Below are 16,046 nucleotides of genomic sequence, written 5' to 3' on the forward strand. Positions count from 1 at the left end.
TTGTAAGTCAATAATCATCAGTCCAAAAGACTGAAAAAAGGTAGCAATATTGATAGAGAAGTATCGCAGAGACAAACTCTCAAAGAAGATGACATACTAAATTGCAGTGACTGACAGTATAAAACAGGAGTTAAGGAAATAGTCCTCCATTATCATAAAGCAGATTATCCTCTCATAAACATTTAATTAAAAACAAAGGACACTTCTAAGTTGTTTCAGGAGTCAGTGATTATAAGATATGCCATGTGGTATGCAATAGGAATCAAACTGTAAAGAATTAAAGGTTTCCATACCCACAGATAGTCTGAACTGAAATAATTCAGATATTCCTATCTATCAAAACAGGAACCTTTCATATTCATTCAAAGAAAAAACTTGGAATTATAATATTAAAAGAAAAAGCTTCTGAAGCCCTGGACAATATTAAAACGTATTATGTCTCCCTTTACCAGTGTTGGAAGTTAGCTTTCTTACCCTTTGTCTTTTCTAAAAACTGTGTTGTCTTAGATTAGAAATGTTTTTTGACACTAGAATTCCAAAAGACAGACATGATATCCATATACTGCCAGCAGTATCCACTACCCTTAAACCCCAGCTAAATGGTATAATGGCTATAGACAACTTATTTTGCTGTGAATGTGTGGAAAACCACTGACTTCAATACAGCATGATCACATAACCTTAAATAACTCCACTGTTCCTTTTTAAAAAACTGTCTTGCTTCATGCAGTAGCTCCAGTCTCTCTCTGACCTTGGCTGGAGTCCCTCTGAGAACAGGCAACACTCTCCTGGCATGAGGCAATCACCAGCTGGCTCAGACATGATAGATGTGAGCCATCCAACTTCCCTCACTTCTGGCTTGCTCAGTGAGACAGGAGCAGATTCCCATCTCCTGAGCCAGAAAGATCCTTATGACTTCAAACAAACTGTCCTCAAGGCTGCCTACTGTGTTTCCTGATCTTTGCAGTCTATCTGTCACAGCCTGTGATCATCCACAGGAGGTCAGGCCAGGGGAGGTCCAGCTGTGAAGGGGTGCCACGCTGCAATGAATCAAGGTCTTGGGCTGGATCTGCTAATCCTATCATGATGATTGCCTGGAACCTGGAAATAGACAACTGAGCTGGGTTCAGCTGAATTCTTGACCTCTGTTGATCAGAATGTGAACTTAGACAAAGAGATGTACATTAGGGTGTCTTAATTGCAAACTAAATGCCACCTCCTACATCAACGTCAGTAAAATTCTAACATAAAAAGTCAATGTAATTACCTTAGGAATTAATAATTAATTTAGTACTGCATGATTTGCCAGATTTTCTATTTTTATAATATACTGTGTTAATTTTGCTATACTCCTACACTTCTACTTTCCAATCATATTGTACTGACACAGCACATAACTGCACTGTGGAAGCTGACGAGTTATGCTGAGTGATTGAAAAGCTGTAGAGTGCTTCAGAACACCGAGAAAAAGGAGGTACACTGGATGTCTGTCCTAATGCTGTGATATAAATATCAAGCAACATCAATGCTTGGAAATATTGTAATTTCAATTTTTTACATTAAAAAAAAGGTTTCGCTCTTCTCTGAGTTAGTTGTAAGCTAAGTATATTCTCAGGTTGATATCTAGAACTTCTTCAGTATATTGAAAAATTCCTCATCGCACAAAGAATGCAAAACATATTCCTTGTAGAACAAACTAATCAATTCTAATGTATGCTTCTACAGAAAGATAAATTTTAAACAGAATACAGAAATCGTAGAAATGCAAAATAGAAACTGCTTTTGATATAACACCTTTTACCAGCCTTTGCTCCTTAGGTCAATAGGGAATTCATGTTATATAATGCATTGATAGATACATACATAAGGACATACACTCACACACACATACATCAAATATATATATATACACACACATTTGGTAAAAAAGTGATTTATGTAAAAAAATTAAGTATTTAGTACTGAAAATCAAACATTTGCATCTTTGTCAAGGGAATCCATTTTCTGTTTAACAACTCAAATCATGTTCTACCAAGAATCCTTTAAAAATGTGTTGGATTTTGATCAGCTGAGAAATCCGTCCTGCTATAATTGCATAGCCAGATGAACAGCTGTCATGAACTGGGTCAGTAACCAAGGAGAAGATGGGACCTAAAAAGTATCCTCTAAGAAAAAAAGAAGTTCACATTTCAAGTTGAAACAGACTCCAAACGAAGTTGCTGAGGATAACCTGATTCAATCCAAATAAAGCATAATTGAGTTCAGTTGTATAAGATACACCACATAGATAAAAATTACTTCTGTTGTTATCTTAGTAATGTGGTCGCATAGCAACAAGCTCAGTCTAAGCGACCATTCCTTTATTAGCTTTGTGAATTATCGTACTGCTAGAAAGTGGATATTGGAGAGAATTCATCCTCAAAGAAGATTGAGAGCTTTATGTAGGCTGACATACTATAAAGCAAAATGGAAACTGGGCCAAGTAATAGAAACCAGAATCAAATAGGCTTTGAGTTGAAAATGCTCCATGCACACAAGCTGACTTCTACAGTGCTTATTACTAATAGCTACCCTGGCAGTACAGCTGGACACCATTGGCTCAGAGGAGTTTGCATTGCTCTGTGTGATAATGCATGCACACATTACTTCTAGCATAACTGGGGTGGGGGTGTAACCAAAATTGGAGATGGGGATTCAGATGATTTATTTGCCCACATCATTCTGTTCTCTGGTGGTTTGCTGACTAAAACATTCCCTTACTCAAGCTCTGGTATGTCAGTACAGTGATGGTACAGCCAGCCCTTGTCAGTACGCGTGTTTATTCCTCTGTCCCTTGCACCATTCTGAACAATTAGTCTGCTCTTATTTAAGCACTGTCAATGAACTCAGCTCCTCTTTGCAGCAGTGAAGGGTAAAGGGCATACAGCAGTGCTGAATAAAGTTGATGCCATATTTAGTCACTTATTAAAATGTGGTCTCATTTACCAATGTACTAAGCACTATCAGTTCTTATTATCTTCAGGATGACTTGTGGATACACTTGTGTGTCTGAAAAAGCAGGCAAATTTTATACTTTAACCGAGGATAAGCATGCAGCTTTAAACTGAAGATAGATGACTTCATTCAATTCTGGGTTACTCCAGTCTTACCCTAGCTTTTGTCCATGGAAACATAGATAACTACACTACTCTTAGAAGACGTTAGTGTTGGTGCTAAAATACAGCACACATGCCTCACATGTGAGCTAGATTTTATTTATCATTTTAAATACATAAAGGTATTTCTTTTCAGTTCCCAGAACTCATTTGTGGCATCTGAAATGTTCAGTTGGAAAAAAAGCTAGCAATACATGATATTGGAAAATACCCACACTTCACAGCTAGCTGAAATCCTACCAATGTACACTGGTACAAAACCATTTTCCACCCCACATCAGAACCCAGAAATAAACTTTTCCTGAACATATGAACTGGTATGTGGTCTAGGGAATAAAGATGGATTTACTTTCAGCATTCTCACAAGAAATTCAACAAAACTTTTTCTCAAATATCCCTGCCATTAAACATCACTTATACTGCACAGTATAGAAAAAAATATGAGACTTCTCAGACTGTTTATGTCGCAAACAATTGATGGATTTATAAGTCAAAAATAAGCCAATGAAATCTGAACAGAAGCCCAGAGGCAGATGCACTTTTATGAACCTGAGTTTCTAGATGCCAAGAGGAATCATTTTTCCAAAGTGTGTCAGAGTACTATGTTAATAAAAAACCCCATGTGACAGGGACTGTATTTCCCCTCAAAAATAAATGTAGCTTGCAAGAAACAGAGGATAACAACTAGGCAAAAATCTGAAGTCCTGATAATCTGGGCATCTGAATTACAAATGGTATGAGCTGTAATTCCAACAAAATTATAGGTCTTTATAACTGGAATTTTAAAGTCCTTCCAGATACCAGACTGCTGGTTCCCAAAGTGGAGGCATCTGCACTTAGGGGATAAGGATGGGCTGCATTTGCACTGCAAAGACAGTGCCTCTATTTTCTCACAAGCACCCTCAGAAGAGTCTATTGTAAAATAAGTATTAAGGAGTTTAATGCATTAATGAGAAGGAGGCAAGACTCAAACTTTGGCTACACACTATATAAGAAAAAAAAGGCGAAAAATACCAAACCAAAACGTATCTTTCTTAAGCATGGCCATCATTAGTGGCATTAGCTGAAATCCAAGCAGATGCATAGGTTGTTTATAAGTCACAGATAGTTAGAAGAATAGAGCCAAACAGGAGAGCTTAGGAAAGATGCAGTTTTGCTTTCTATGGGCAAAGCAAATGTAAAATAAATCCCACTGATGTAACCAATTGGAAAACATTAATGGCTGCATGGGAAAAATGGCAGAAAGGCAGACAAAAGAGTATCAGACATGTAAGAGCTGAACAGGCTAAGTGTGGCAATCAGTTTTCTATGCATTAGGTCAAGGTAAATTTTTCCAGTCATCCCACTGGATCATTAGGGAGTAAAGAAAATGGGTCAGACTTGAAAAACTAATGTCAAAAGGTACTGGCCACATATCTGCAGGCCAGTACTTTCCTCCACATTTCCCTCTTACTACTGAAACCTCCCAAGTAATTATTAATTAGTATTACTGTTATCATAATCCCTACTTTATGCACATTCATCATTGTTATGCAACTAAATGTGTAGTTTTCTCCTTAACTCTTTTCCATATGTCAAATCAATCTCCCCAGACTCTTAATTATTTTAATGTTGATCTTGGAATTCCTTCCAATTTGCAACAGATTTGTGATTTAATTTGATTTGCAAAATACGCAGAGCTGCCAGTATTCCAAAGAATTAACATTTCAGGTGTCACTCAACTTACTACAACCATTTTTCTTGGTAATTTATGTGAAAACTATTATTAGACTTCAGTTTACTGTCAGAGGCTATCGCAGAAAAAAAATTAAATGCTGCTGACTGCATTGACACCATTTTCAGAAAAATGTTGTTAGGAAAATCTCTGAGACTCAGAAAGACACATAAGCAGAGGTAGAGGAGGAGGGAGGTCCAGCTGGATACAGCTAGTTGGTGCTGTTTGGTGAATTGTTTGGTGAATTCAACATATTCCTCATTGCTTTGAGTAGGTTTTTCATATGACCAAGTCAAAAAGGACAAAGACCAAAGCTGTGGGCTTTGAGCAAACTGATCTAGTGGAATCTGCCCTTTCCCATGGCAGACGGGTGGAACTAAATGGTCTCCAAAGTCACTTCCAACCCAAACCATTATATGAGTCCATGATTCTAAAGAACTACTTAATCTCTTCTAGTTTGACTCTGAAGGAAAAAAACCCCAAATGTACCCAATATAGTGATGAGATGTTACATAAAAATCCTTCACCATTTTCTTTACAAGGCAGAAAAGAAACCCAAGAGCACAAACATGATGGTACCAGGCTATAATGCACAATAATGGCCTCACAGACTTAAAATCTCCACCTAATTTGCCAAATCTTCTGGCAAAAAATCAGCATGACTTGGCTAAAGTTAAAATTAAAAGGAAACACAAAATAATATGAAATGGATTGACAAAAGTGATTATGAAAAAACATTATACAGTCTCCAGATACTTAAAACACATGTGAGTATCCAGCTCCACATTTGGCAGCGGTCCCACACAGCTCAAATGGACATAGTCCAGAGTATGCCTGGAAGAAGTAGCCCTCAATTTTCAACATGCCCAGTGTGCTTTTAATAATTAATCAGCTAAGAATTCACATGTATTTTCTGCCAAAGTACAGCACAATTGCGAAGTCTCACTGGTGTCTAGGTACAAAGTTGTAGATTACTCCTCTCAAAAAAACCCCAAAACCAAATCCTAACAAACCACAAAACACGAATATAAAAAAACTACCAGAAATATATAATACATACTTTCATAAACCCCAGAAAACAGCATGTACAAACATTAATTCAAAGATTCTGGCTTCTATACTAACACTTATATGCCCTTTTTCCAGTCCGTCGTTTATCATCTTGCCCAGACCACATGGACAGGGAGAACTGAATATACTGTCCTAGGGTACTCCATGAGAGCACCCACCTTTGCCTCTCCAGTACCATCATATGTGAAACACGAGACAGCCCCTGGGGAGGAGGAGGTCTCTGGGAGGGTAACATCAGCTGCATTAGCTCACCCACATCATCTCAGTGACTCCAAACCTCAGGAGAGGCCTCACCAGCACTTCCCTCAGAGCAACTTACCCCTTTTATGCCAAATGGAAAGCAAAAAAAAATAAATAAAAGGCATATAAGCAGAGTCTTAAAAGTCATCTGGGGAACAGAAAATCCATGGCTTCTCCAGATCAGGGAATGCATTTTCCTCTGCCTTGATACAGTCGACAGAGGAGACACTAAGTCTCACAGATACACAGTCTCTTGCTTCTTGTGTTCACTTATTGTTGGGTTACTCAGTTAGGTGAGTGGTCCCTGTGCAGAAAACTAAAGGCAGTTGTTGAGACTAAACATGACTGACCATTCACTGTGACTGGTATGAACTCTTCATTGTTACAGCCAAGTGTGAAAAAGAGAGTTCTTATCTCTCATTTCCTAACCTCTCCCATAATCAATTGTGGAGGAAAAGACATCCACTATGCTGCTCAGAGCAATGTTACCAGCTGCAAATTACAAAGCAGCCTGAAAGACTGGAGGTCACACTGGGCTCATCCTTTTTTTCCAGAAGTAAAACTATTTTTTAAAGCCAAGAAAACAGTACATGCATTTCTGTAATCCCATGCAAAGTAAAGACGTGAATGTTACTATTTCTGAAAATAATTAAAGCATCCTGATCTAATCCCAGCTAACAGTGATGGTGCAGCAGCATACTAGTATACATATAAAACTACTCCAGCAGAGACTCATGCCATTATCTACCTTCCTTCCCCTGGCACAACATCATTACATTCCAGGTTCTGGAAAACAAAGTGGAAGAGGAATGAGACTGTATCATTGTAGGATACCAAAGAATGGTAGCCCAGGGCATATTTTTATGAGTTTAATTTGCAGTTTGTGCACCCATTTGGCATATGGATTCAACTTAGGAGTTGTCTCTCCTTCTCATAGCTATGATTGATTTCTGAACATAAAAATCAGTCATGAACAACAGATTTCTGTGTAAACATGGTTGTGACTAACTCAATCTAACCCTGAGAATCTTGGTTCTGCTATGAATACAAATAAAAATACCTGAAATTGATGTCTTCATTACATTCTTTGTTGCAAAAATAAAAATGTAATTCAGATCTATTGTAAAACTTGCAATAAACATGCCAGGACAAAAGAAACTGAAGCTGTTTTGGAAGCAGCTATAGGCTGTCTAAATCAGTCCTTTGTGTGCACAACTCTGACAGAGATAGATAGCACAGATTTCTTTTCAAATGTCTTGCACAGGGGAAAAACTCTTCAATGTCACTGATTTTATGGCTCTTTTCTATTTTGATCAATCACTGCTAAATTATATGTACGTTCACAGGATGGAACAATAAGGTATGTAAGTCTACCAACAAGTTGTGGACATCAGTTACATCATAACCTGTCTAATCAAGGTCCACATATAATTTTTCAACATCTCCCTGGGCTTCAGCTATCCTGTGTAAACAATGACATATTAATGCCAAGCTACAGAACATTTTTTTCCTGCTTAGCAATATTCCAAAGGATGTGTTACCAGAGCTTCCTCTCCAGTTTACAGTTTCAGCTATTCTATGCACAACTACAATTCCATAACTGGATTCAATCACACAGCATTACAAGAAACTGTGACTTGAAACATATTTTAAGACTTTTAACTTAGTAACACAAAGGATCAATTGTTGCTTGTTTGCCCTATTCTTGTCACTCCTGAACTGGATTAAAAAACAGCCTCCTCCTCAGTTTCCTTGATATTTCAGCTGGCAAGTTAAATCCAGAATTGTCATTAAGGCAAATAGAAACTTGCTAAGAACTTTAAACACTGCAGAGGGAAAAAGCGTGTTGAATAACTACATTTATTGCAGACATTGACAAAATTCAAAGTGTACTGGACTCTGTACATGAGTACCGAGATATCTGGACAGAAGAGCATACTATACAGTCCCACCGACATAGTCCTGAATACATATTAACTTAATTAATGAACCAGTGCCTCCACCAGAGGTGCTCACACAAAAGTTGTGGAACCAGAAAAAAATAATGCAGTTATTTTGTGACATATATATTTTGTGATGTTAGGCCACCATTCATTGAAATTCTGTCATCCAGCAGGGACTGTATGCTCATCGTTGCCTGTATCCAATATTCACTAAAATGTAACACCAGAACAACTCCATGTCCCAAATAATAGTGAGTGGCATTGCTCATACATTCAGAGTTGTTGATGTACAGCATGACTTACAGTTCAGATGGCCTAGCAGGTCTTAAGATTTGAAATTCTACAAAACTTTTTCATCTAATTCCTTTTTTTTAGCATTGACTTTTCCCTGCTTGATCGACAAAGGTGGAAAATAAATAATTTATTTTGTCACTTATCAGGCTGATTTCACAGGAAGCTATGTTTTACAAATGTGGAACCACATTGAGTTTGGAGTGTGAGATCTAAAATGGATTTCCAACACCTTTTATGAAAGTTTGACTGGCTAGAGCTCTTAACTACTCTATTTCATAACAGTATGTTTCAGCAAGTATGAGTAATGCAATGTGAGGACACTCAAGAACTACCTTTATTATATTTATAAACACCCAATGCCCCTGCAAAGTTGGTGATGCTTTACCATTTGCAAAGTTCAATCAGAACAGCAAGTTAAGGGAAGCCAAGCAGAAAAAGCAACACAGATTTAGATACAGTCAGTCCTAAAATAATCCCAATATTCACCCTCAGGAGGTAGTGAAACAATTTCTTTACTCAGTGGAGAGTGTGGAAAATGTAAGAGAATGATAAGAAACATACTGCTTCTTCAGCAAGGACCTGCTGTGGGCAGGCTTTATAACTTGGGCCTTCAAGAAGTGAGCTTACTGCAGTAAAACAGTGCTTGCTGACGTATGAGAGGAATGACAAGTACAGGTTTCACAAAAAGACAGCATTCACAAAAATCACATAGATGTGATTTGAAATCCATGTTCCTGAGTATTGTGTATGTTCAGTATTGTGTATGTTCAGTCAAGGAAATCACGCCAGTTCATGAAGGAGCTGTTTCTGATGCTAAAAATCCAAGACACAATGGACAGAACAAAATCAGAAATTAACTTTACAGTGCTGTCTTCACATTCCGAATACTCTCATACATTTACAACCAATTTCTGTTAGATAATATGAACTTCAAGTAAACTTTCCTGAAAAATGTAGCCTTTTATAGAAGCTAATTTGTTACTCTGTGCACGCAAAATAGGGATACTATTTTTTTCACTGAGTAAACACATCACATCATTGATTTATCTATGTTGTAGGAAAAAATACAGGAACACAGAGTCAGCCTGGGTCTGATACAGAAGGTTGTTTTAGATGTCCAGTGTCCATTCCATAACCCTAAATTACCTTGCAAAAAAAGAAGAGTAGAATACAGGAAGTCACTATGAACCAAACACATCTACTGGCAGTAGAGCAAAAAGGGAAGATACAGAGGTAATACTGACCATGCTATCCAGTGGTTCAAGGCAAGCAGAACTCCTGCCCTCTGAACTTGAGAGAACTGAGCCTGGAGAGCCCAGAATGAGGACACAGCCACTCTTAATATGCAGTAAATTTAACTCCATCCAAAGTTCGCAGAAGTCTTGCTATACACCAAGAAAAACTGTACTGGTGTGGAACATGAAAACCAAGTAAAACAGCACTATTTTTGTTCGCTTTTTGTCTTCAGTCTCCTCCCGTCACCTTTTTAATCAGCACGCAAAACACTGCAGACCCATAAGACAATCCAGCCTACTTTACAATTACAGGCAAACAATATGACTTATACATAATCTGTCAAACGCATTAGCTTTTCTGTACCAGATTTTGGCGTTTATTCTGTTCAACATGTCATTTTGATGTTCTGTGACTCCAACAAAGATTAACATTAGAAGAATCGTATCAATACTCCTAAATACCACCATCCTGTTATTTCCTTCCAGAAATACACGGCTCTTACCTGTACATGAATAATCATCAATGCGTATATATCCAGTTTTGCAGACACACATGAAGGATCCTGGTGTATTTACACACATGGTGTTCTCACGACAGTAGTGCCGTCCTTCAGCACACTCATCAATATCTGTGAACAAAGCAAAGAGGAACACAAATCAAATTCAGAAATATTTTTTGTAATCTCTCAATACACTGATGTTCACTTCCATCAGTAGTGGGCTAGACTAAAGAGCTACTTAAATGCCAGTGCATTTTGGAAAGCTTTTTGTCTTTCTCCTTTGAAAAAAACTGCTTGAAATATTCAAACAAGAGAAGCACCACGAGTTTCTGTGAACAGCTGTTAGTGGAGTTACAAAGAAGATTACACTGCCTTACAGCTTTCCTTTTGAAGTGCCTCTGATATTATTCCTATGATTTAAACAGAAGGGGAAAAAAACCCCATGGTTCCAAACAACTGACCAATGACCTCAGCACTGCAATGGCATCCATCACTGCATCATGTGCAGTCACCTCAGTCATCAGTACACAAAACACAGCTGTACGCACACTACATGCCTTTGATCTAACAGGAACTATTGTTTTGGAAGAAACTGTAAGGAACACAGTAGGATCTGAGAAGACCTTAAAAATTAGTATAAATGTCTCTTAAAACAATACAGTAGTCAATCAGTATTTTAAAATATATTTAAACACATATATCTGTACCTGCAAATCTCTACATACATATGTATATAGGTACATATACACACTGTACCTGAAAGGAACCTGTGAGACTCTCATTCATATAAATATCTGCTCTGACAGAACAAAATGCAATTTGATAAAATACTTGTTAGGGCAGAACACCTGTTGCAGTATAAGGTCCTAGAAAAAACTCCCAACATAAATTACTATAGGCATGTAATTCAAAACCTAATTTGTTTTGGTACTCTCTTGGGCTTCAAAATTAGACATATTTCTTGTATCAGGTTACAATTCAATAGTAAAACAGAGAAAGCATTACAAATAACAAAATAAACCCTTCTGAACAGTATTATTATACTGTAAAAAAGAAAAGCTATATTAATTTTGAAGTGCTCAGTAGCACACTTTTCCTGTAATAGTAATGATAAAGACATCATTACTGAGATGCTCAGTACACCTATTTATATTGTCATGCAGTGTGTCACTGAACCTTGCTACCAAAGTATGATAAAAATCAAATGGCTGGATTGTTGGCTTGATTTTTTTTTCTGCTCATCTGTTTTGATTTATTTATTGTTTTCACTGATGTTTATGGTTTCAGTGTTGAAAATAAAATCTCTGTATGGAAAAGCATCTTGTTGCAGAGTCTAATGATAGCTCAAGACAAAAGACTGTATATATAAACTCAAATCGGGGTAATTTCTTAATGCTATGATGCCTAATGTCAACATTATTAACTCCTGCACTTTGCTCCTGCTTAGGTTGTATGCTTATCCCTCATTTCTTATCTTCCCGGTATCTTTAAATCAACAGGAATTTACCAACTGCACTCACTGACTGCTCTTTTTTTCCTCCCTTTGCATTCTTAGAAGATAATTGGTCTTCCTGTACAAAACAGTGTGATACACTGCGATTCTGTAGTGAGTTCTGCAGTAAGTTCCTAATTTCATTCAGTTTTGGAAAATGAATTTTCCACAGGCCCTCTGCCCATGGATTCTGCTGGAGAAGATGGGGGCAGTTGGCTACCAGACATGAAGGTGTCAACTGCAAAAGAATTTCATGGCTCATGTACTTTGGCTGGTTTCCTTCTCTTTACCTTGTAAATTCTGCAGGCATAAGAGAATCACAGGCGTACTAAGGTGCCAATTCAGAAAAGATAATCTTGCAATTTTTACGTACACGCGTACTGGCACAAGCGAGCATGCATTTACAGAGAACACAGTGAGCATACTAAGGCTCCAAACACGTTCTGTGAACTTCATCTAACACCAAAAAAGTGAAGCTATCATAGGACTTCCACAGCTGGTTTTGCACAGAGGGTGGAATAGGGCACAGATCTCCTGACTTACAGATGTTCTACAGAAACACAAGTATGTAGTCCACAAAAGCAGCCAGCAATTACAACATATGACCCAGCCACTACAACACATGATGCAACTTGTGTCTTTCATAATTCCAGTTAACAACTCCATATTAAATTAATTGTGTTGATTTGTATTTAAGTAACAACATCAGTCTTCAAGTAAGTAGAGGTCTTATGTTCTCTGCATCAACAGACTGCCTAGAAGCCAGCTCTGGCACCCTCAGAAAATTCTACTTAAAAATCCAAAGCCTCAGAACCATTAAATATAATTTTCTGAAAACTATAATAATGATTGCTTTGGAAGGTAAATAGCCACAGGAGACCCCAAATGCCAACGGTTTTTATTTTGCATGGAAAATCTTAGCCAAAGCTCCTTTGGTTCAAACCTCCTAATTCAGAAGTGCTCTAAATAAAAGCTTTCACTTTGCCAGCATACCACATATCGAGATTTTGAAAAATGTTTTATTTATAATAGTCTTTTTTTTTTCAAAACCTTGCTTGTTCAGCTGATTAAAAAAAAAAAATAGGGAAGAAAACTCAACCCACATCTGATCAAGCTAACTTTGAAGTGTATATTTGGATAAATCTGATGTACTGTTTTTTTCAAACTGATTTGCAAAGAAATTGCTCACATTTTTTAAATGTTCACTAGAAATCAGAACTCCCACCCAACCCACTGTTATTACTACTATCACAAGCTTATGTTACATTGGTACTTAAAAACCCTCTATACCATGGACACACAACAGATAAGAAGATACTTTTACAAACAATTTGCAACTTTTATACTAGATAAAGATAATTAATACAAAAAAGGTAAAATAACAGTCAAATGACAACTAGTCACACAGATTGACTACACTAAAAGCCTGCAATTCCATTTCCCCTTAGGCACTCCACATGCGAACTTAGGTATTACAGATCAAGGAGTGCTGAACTAGGGCAGGGAACGAGCCCAACATCTGTTATCTTTCAAAGCTACCAAAATAAAAGCCTCTTCATCCTGTTTACTGGTTGAAAACACTGGTGTAGCCAGTCATGGTGTAAGCCCAGTTGGCAACCAAGCCCAAGGCAACCACTTGCTCACTCACCAACCAGTGGGATCAGGGAGAGAATCAGAAGGATAAAAGATAGAAAACTTGTGGATTGAGATGTAGACAGTTGATTACAGAAAACAAAGGCTGGACACACAAACAAAGCAAAACCAGGGGTTCATTCACTGCTTTGCAGTGGCAGGCAGGTGCTCAGCCATCTCCAGGAGAGCAGGGCCCCATCACATCTAAAGATGCCTTGGGAAGACAAACTCCAAAGTTCAAAAGTCCTCCCTTCCTCCTCCTTCCCCCAGTGCATACACTGAGCATGGTGTCACATGCTCTGGAATCTCCCTGTGGTCAATTTGAGTCACCAGTCCTGGCTGTGTCTCCTCCCAACCCCCCTGGCACCTCCCCAGTGTGGCAGTAGGAGAAGCAGGAAAGGCCTTGGCTCTGTGTAAGCCCTGCTCAGCAATAACAAAAGCCTCTCTGTATTATCACTGTGTTCAGTAAAAATCCAAAACATAGGCTTGTACTAGCCTCTGTGAAGAAAATTAACTCTACCTTGGCCAAAACAAGCATGCCACCTATTTATAAAATGCACAACAGAAAACCGTATGCATTTCCATATCTAAGAAATCCTACAAAATTTATCTTAATTTCCTTCTGCCAAAAAGCCTAGTTAGCATATTAATGCATATTCAGGTCTTACTGTTCAGCCAATAAGATACTGAAGTCAGTTCAATAGGATGAATGCACCACTCCAATGGCTCTACACATTCAACAATAAAGACTTGTGTGCTTCAAGTCTGTGATGTGATACTGAGCCACCAGCTGTGATGTACTGACAACAGTGTAGTCATGGAGATCATCAACCTGCTCTATTCCCAGTGGAACAGATAAAAGGGGCACCTCTGGGAAAACTGGTTAGTGCAAAAGTGTTTGGAATCTGCACTTCAATGATTTATTTATACTTGCAAAAACATCAAAAACAGAAAAAAAACCCCCAGAAAAACCTGCCTTTCTTTATTCCCCCAAGCACTCAAAATTTATGCAAAATATATAACCAAAGAACAGTTTCCCTGTATCCCTTTTTTCTGCACCCTAATGAGTTTGCTTCCCCAGAGTAAAATTCCTAGTTATATATTACAATCCCATTAATAAGAACAGAACTTGACCTGCAATCCATAAATCATCGTTGGCCAAAGCCTCACACAAACAAAGCCTCTCCTTAGGCCTCTCTATATACATTACTGCCTTTATCCACCACAAAAGGCTGCCAGAACAAATGAGTCTGGTACTAAGTCAGTAATTAGCAGCTGTTATAAGAAGAGGCTACTCCCAGAATTGAAGATCCTTTATGGATAGTGTCCTGCCTCCAGCTATTTCTCTTAAAAGTCAATAGTGTCTAACACCAGTGATCTCCCTGGTCACACTTAGAAAGGTATATCACAGCCAGGGAGATCACTGGTGTTAAACACTATCAAGTTTTAAGGGAAGTGCTAAAACTCTTGCAGGACTTTTTGCAACAAATAACATTAAGTACCCAGGAAGAGAGGGAACAGGAACATGAAAAGCCTTATTTATAAAAAAAATATTTCATAAACACATTAAAATTTACCCTGAATACAAGAGCAGAGTAGATTAGACCTACAATTTAAAATAAAACAAATAAAACCCCAATGGATTTTATGTTAATAAAATATGTTTTCACAGCCTATAAATATCAAGCACCTGCTCAAGAGGCTCATGCTTTTTCACCACTCACACAACTTCATCAGCACACCTTCATCCTGATCTGAGGGCTCCGCTAGCAAGAGCAATGGCATTCAGCACCCTCTTCTGTGAATCCTGGGTCTCTCTGCTGAGAATCCCAAGGATGTATACCAGTAACAATGATCACAACATTGGCCTCTCAGGCCCTTAGCTTTAATCCTACCAACCTGACTCTTACAGAAAGACAAGCATGGAACTGAGACTTCTCTGTTCCCTGACTTAGAAAAAGGGCATCACAAAATCAGCAGATGCTACTCAACAATTAAGGGACTATGAAAATGAACAGTGACTGATCACAGCAGTCAATACCATTAAAAAGATAAATGAGGATTTAAAACCTTTAGAGCAAACATAACCTATTCTGCACCTGGAACAGGATCACAGAGGAAAATAAGTTTTGCCCATTTACTTCTTCTTTGTCATCCCTCCACCAACAAGTCCTACTTTTCTCACTTTCTGCCTCTTGACATCAAGCTTCTCTGCTGTTTTCCTCCTGCAACCACTTTCTAACTACGTTTAGTCCTGCCTTCAGATCTTGCTCACTTTGTCTCTCCTCCTGTATTCAACCCATCCCTTCACCCATCAGCTCTTACTCCTCAAAAGAAGAACAGAGGATAACTTAGAAGCAAGATCCCACCAGCTTACTGATCTGTGAAAGTATTGGGCTTTTTTATTTCTGCAACCAAACATACTACCTTCCCAACTGCTCAAATGTTTAGCACACTAAAACTTCCTGGCTCATTGCTCTAATAAAAATATTCCCAGCAGGGTCTCTCACACTTCCTTGACCATATTTCCAAGCTCCTACTCTCTTCAGCTTGCCTTCATTTTCACCTACTGTCTGATTTCCATATCTTGTGTTTTGGTTTCCATAACACTATCTTCTATGCGTCTCTTTTTGTATAAATCCTTTCTCACTTGCTGTCTAAGATGAAAAAATATCTTGGGGCTCTGGCACAGACCTTGCTCCTCCTCCTCCCACTACTATTTCTAGACTCTCCATCACCTCAAATCTGTGGTTTTAACTACTACTGTTAC

At 38.1% G+C, this 16,046-nt stretch overlaps 1 protein-coding gene across 2 annotated transcripts in view; it reads right to left on the reverse strand.

Annotated features, from left to right (window-relative positions):
• The window catches only part of NELL2 (neural EGFL like 2), a 132,711-nt gene that overhangs the window by 49,846 nt on the left and 66,819 nt on the right, over positions 1–16,046 (reverse strand). For both annotated transcript variants that reach the window (XM_032744686.3, XM_032744694.3), the window contains exon 13: positions 10,156–10,281. In XM_032744686.3, the coding sequence (XP_032600577.2) occupies positions 10,156–10,281 (126 nt within the window). The remainder of the gene's footprint in view (positions 1–10,155; positions 10,282–16,046) is intronic.

Source organism: Taeniopygia guttata, chromosome 1A, assembly GCF_048771995.1.
Source record: "Taeniopygia guttata chromosome 1A, bTaeGut7.mat, whole genome shotgun sequence".
Lineage (NCBI taxonomy): Eukaryota > Metazoa > Chordata > Aves > Passeriformes > Estrildidae > Taeniopygia > Taeniopygia guttata.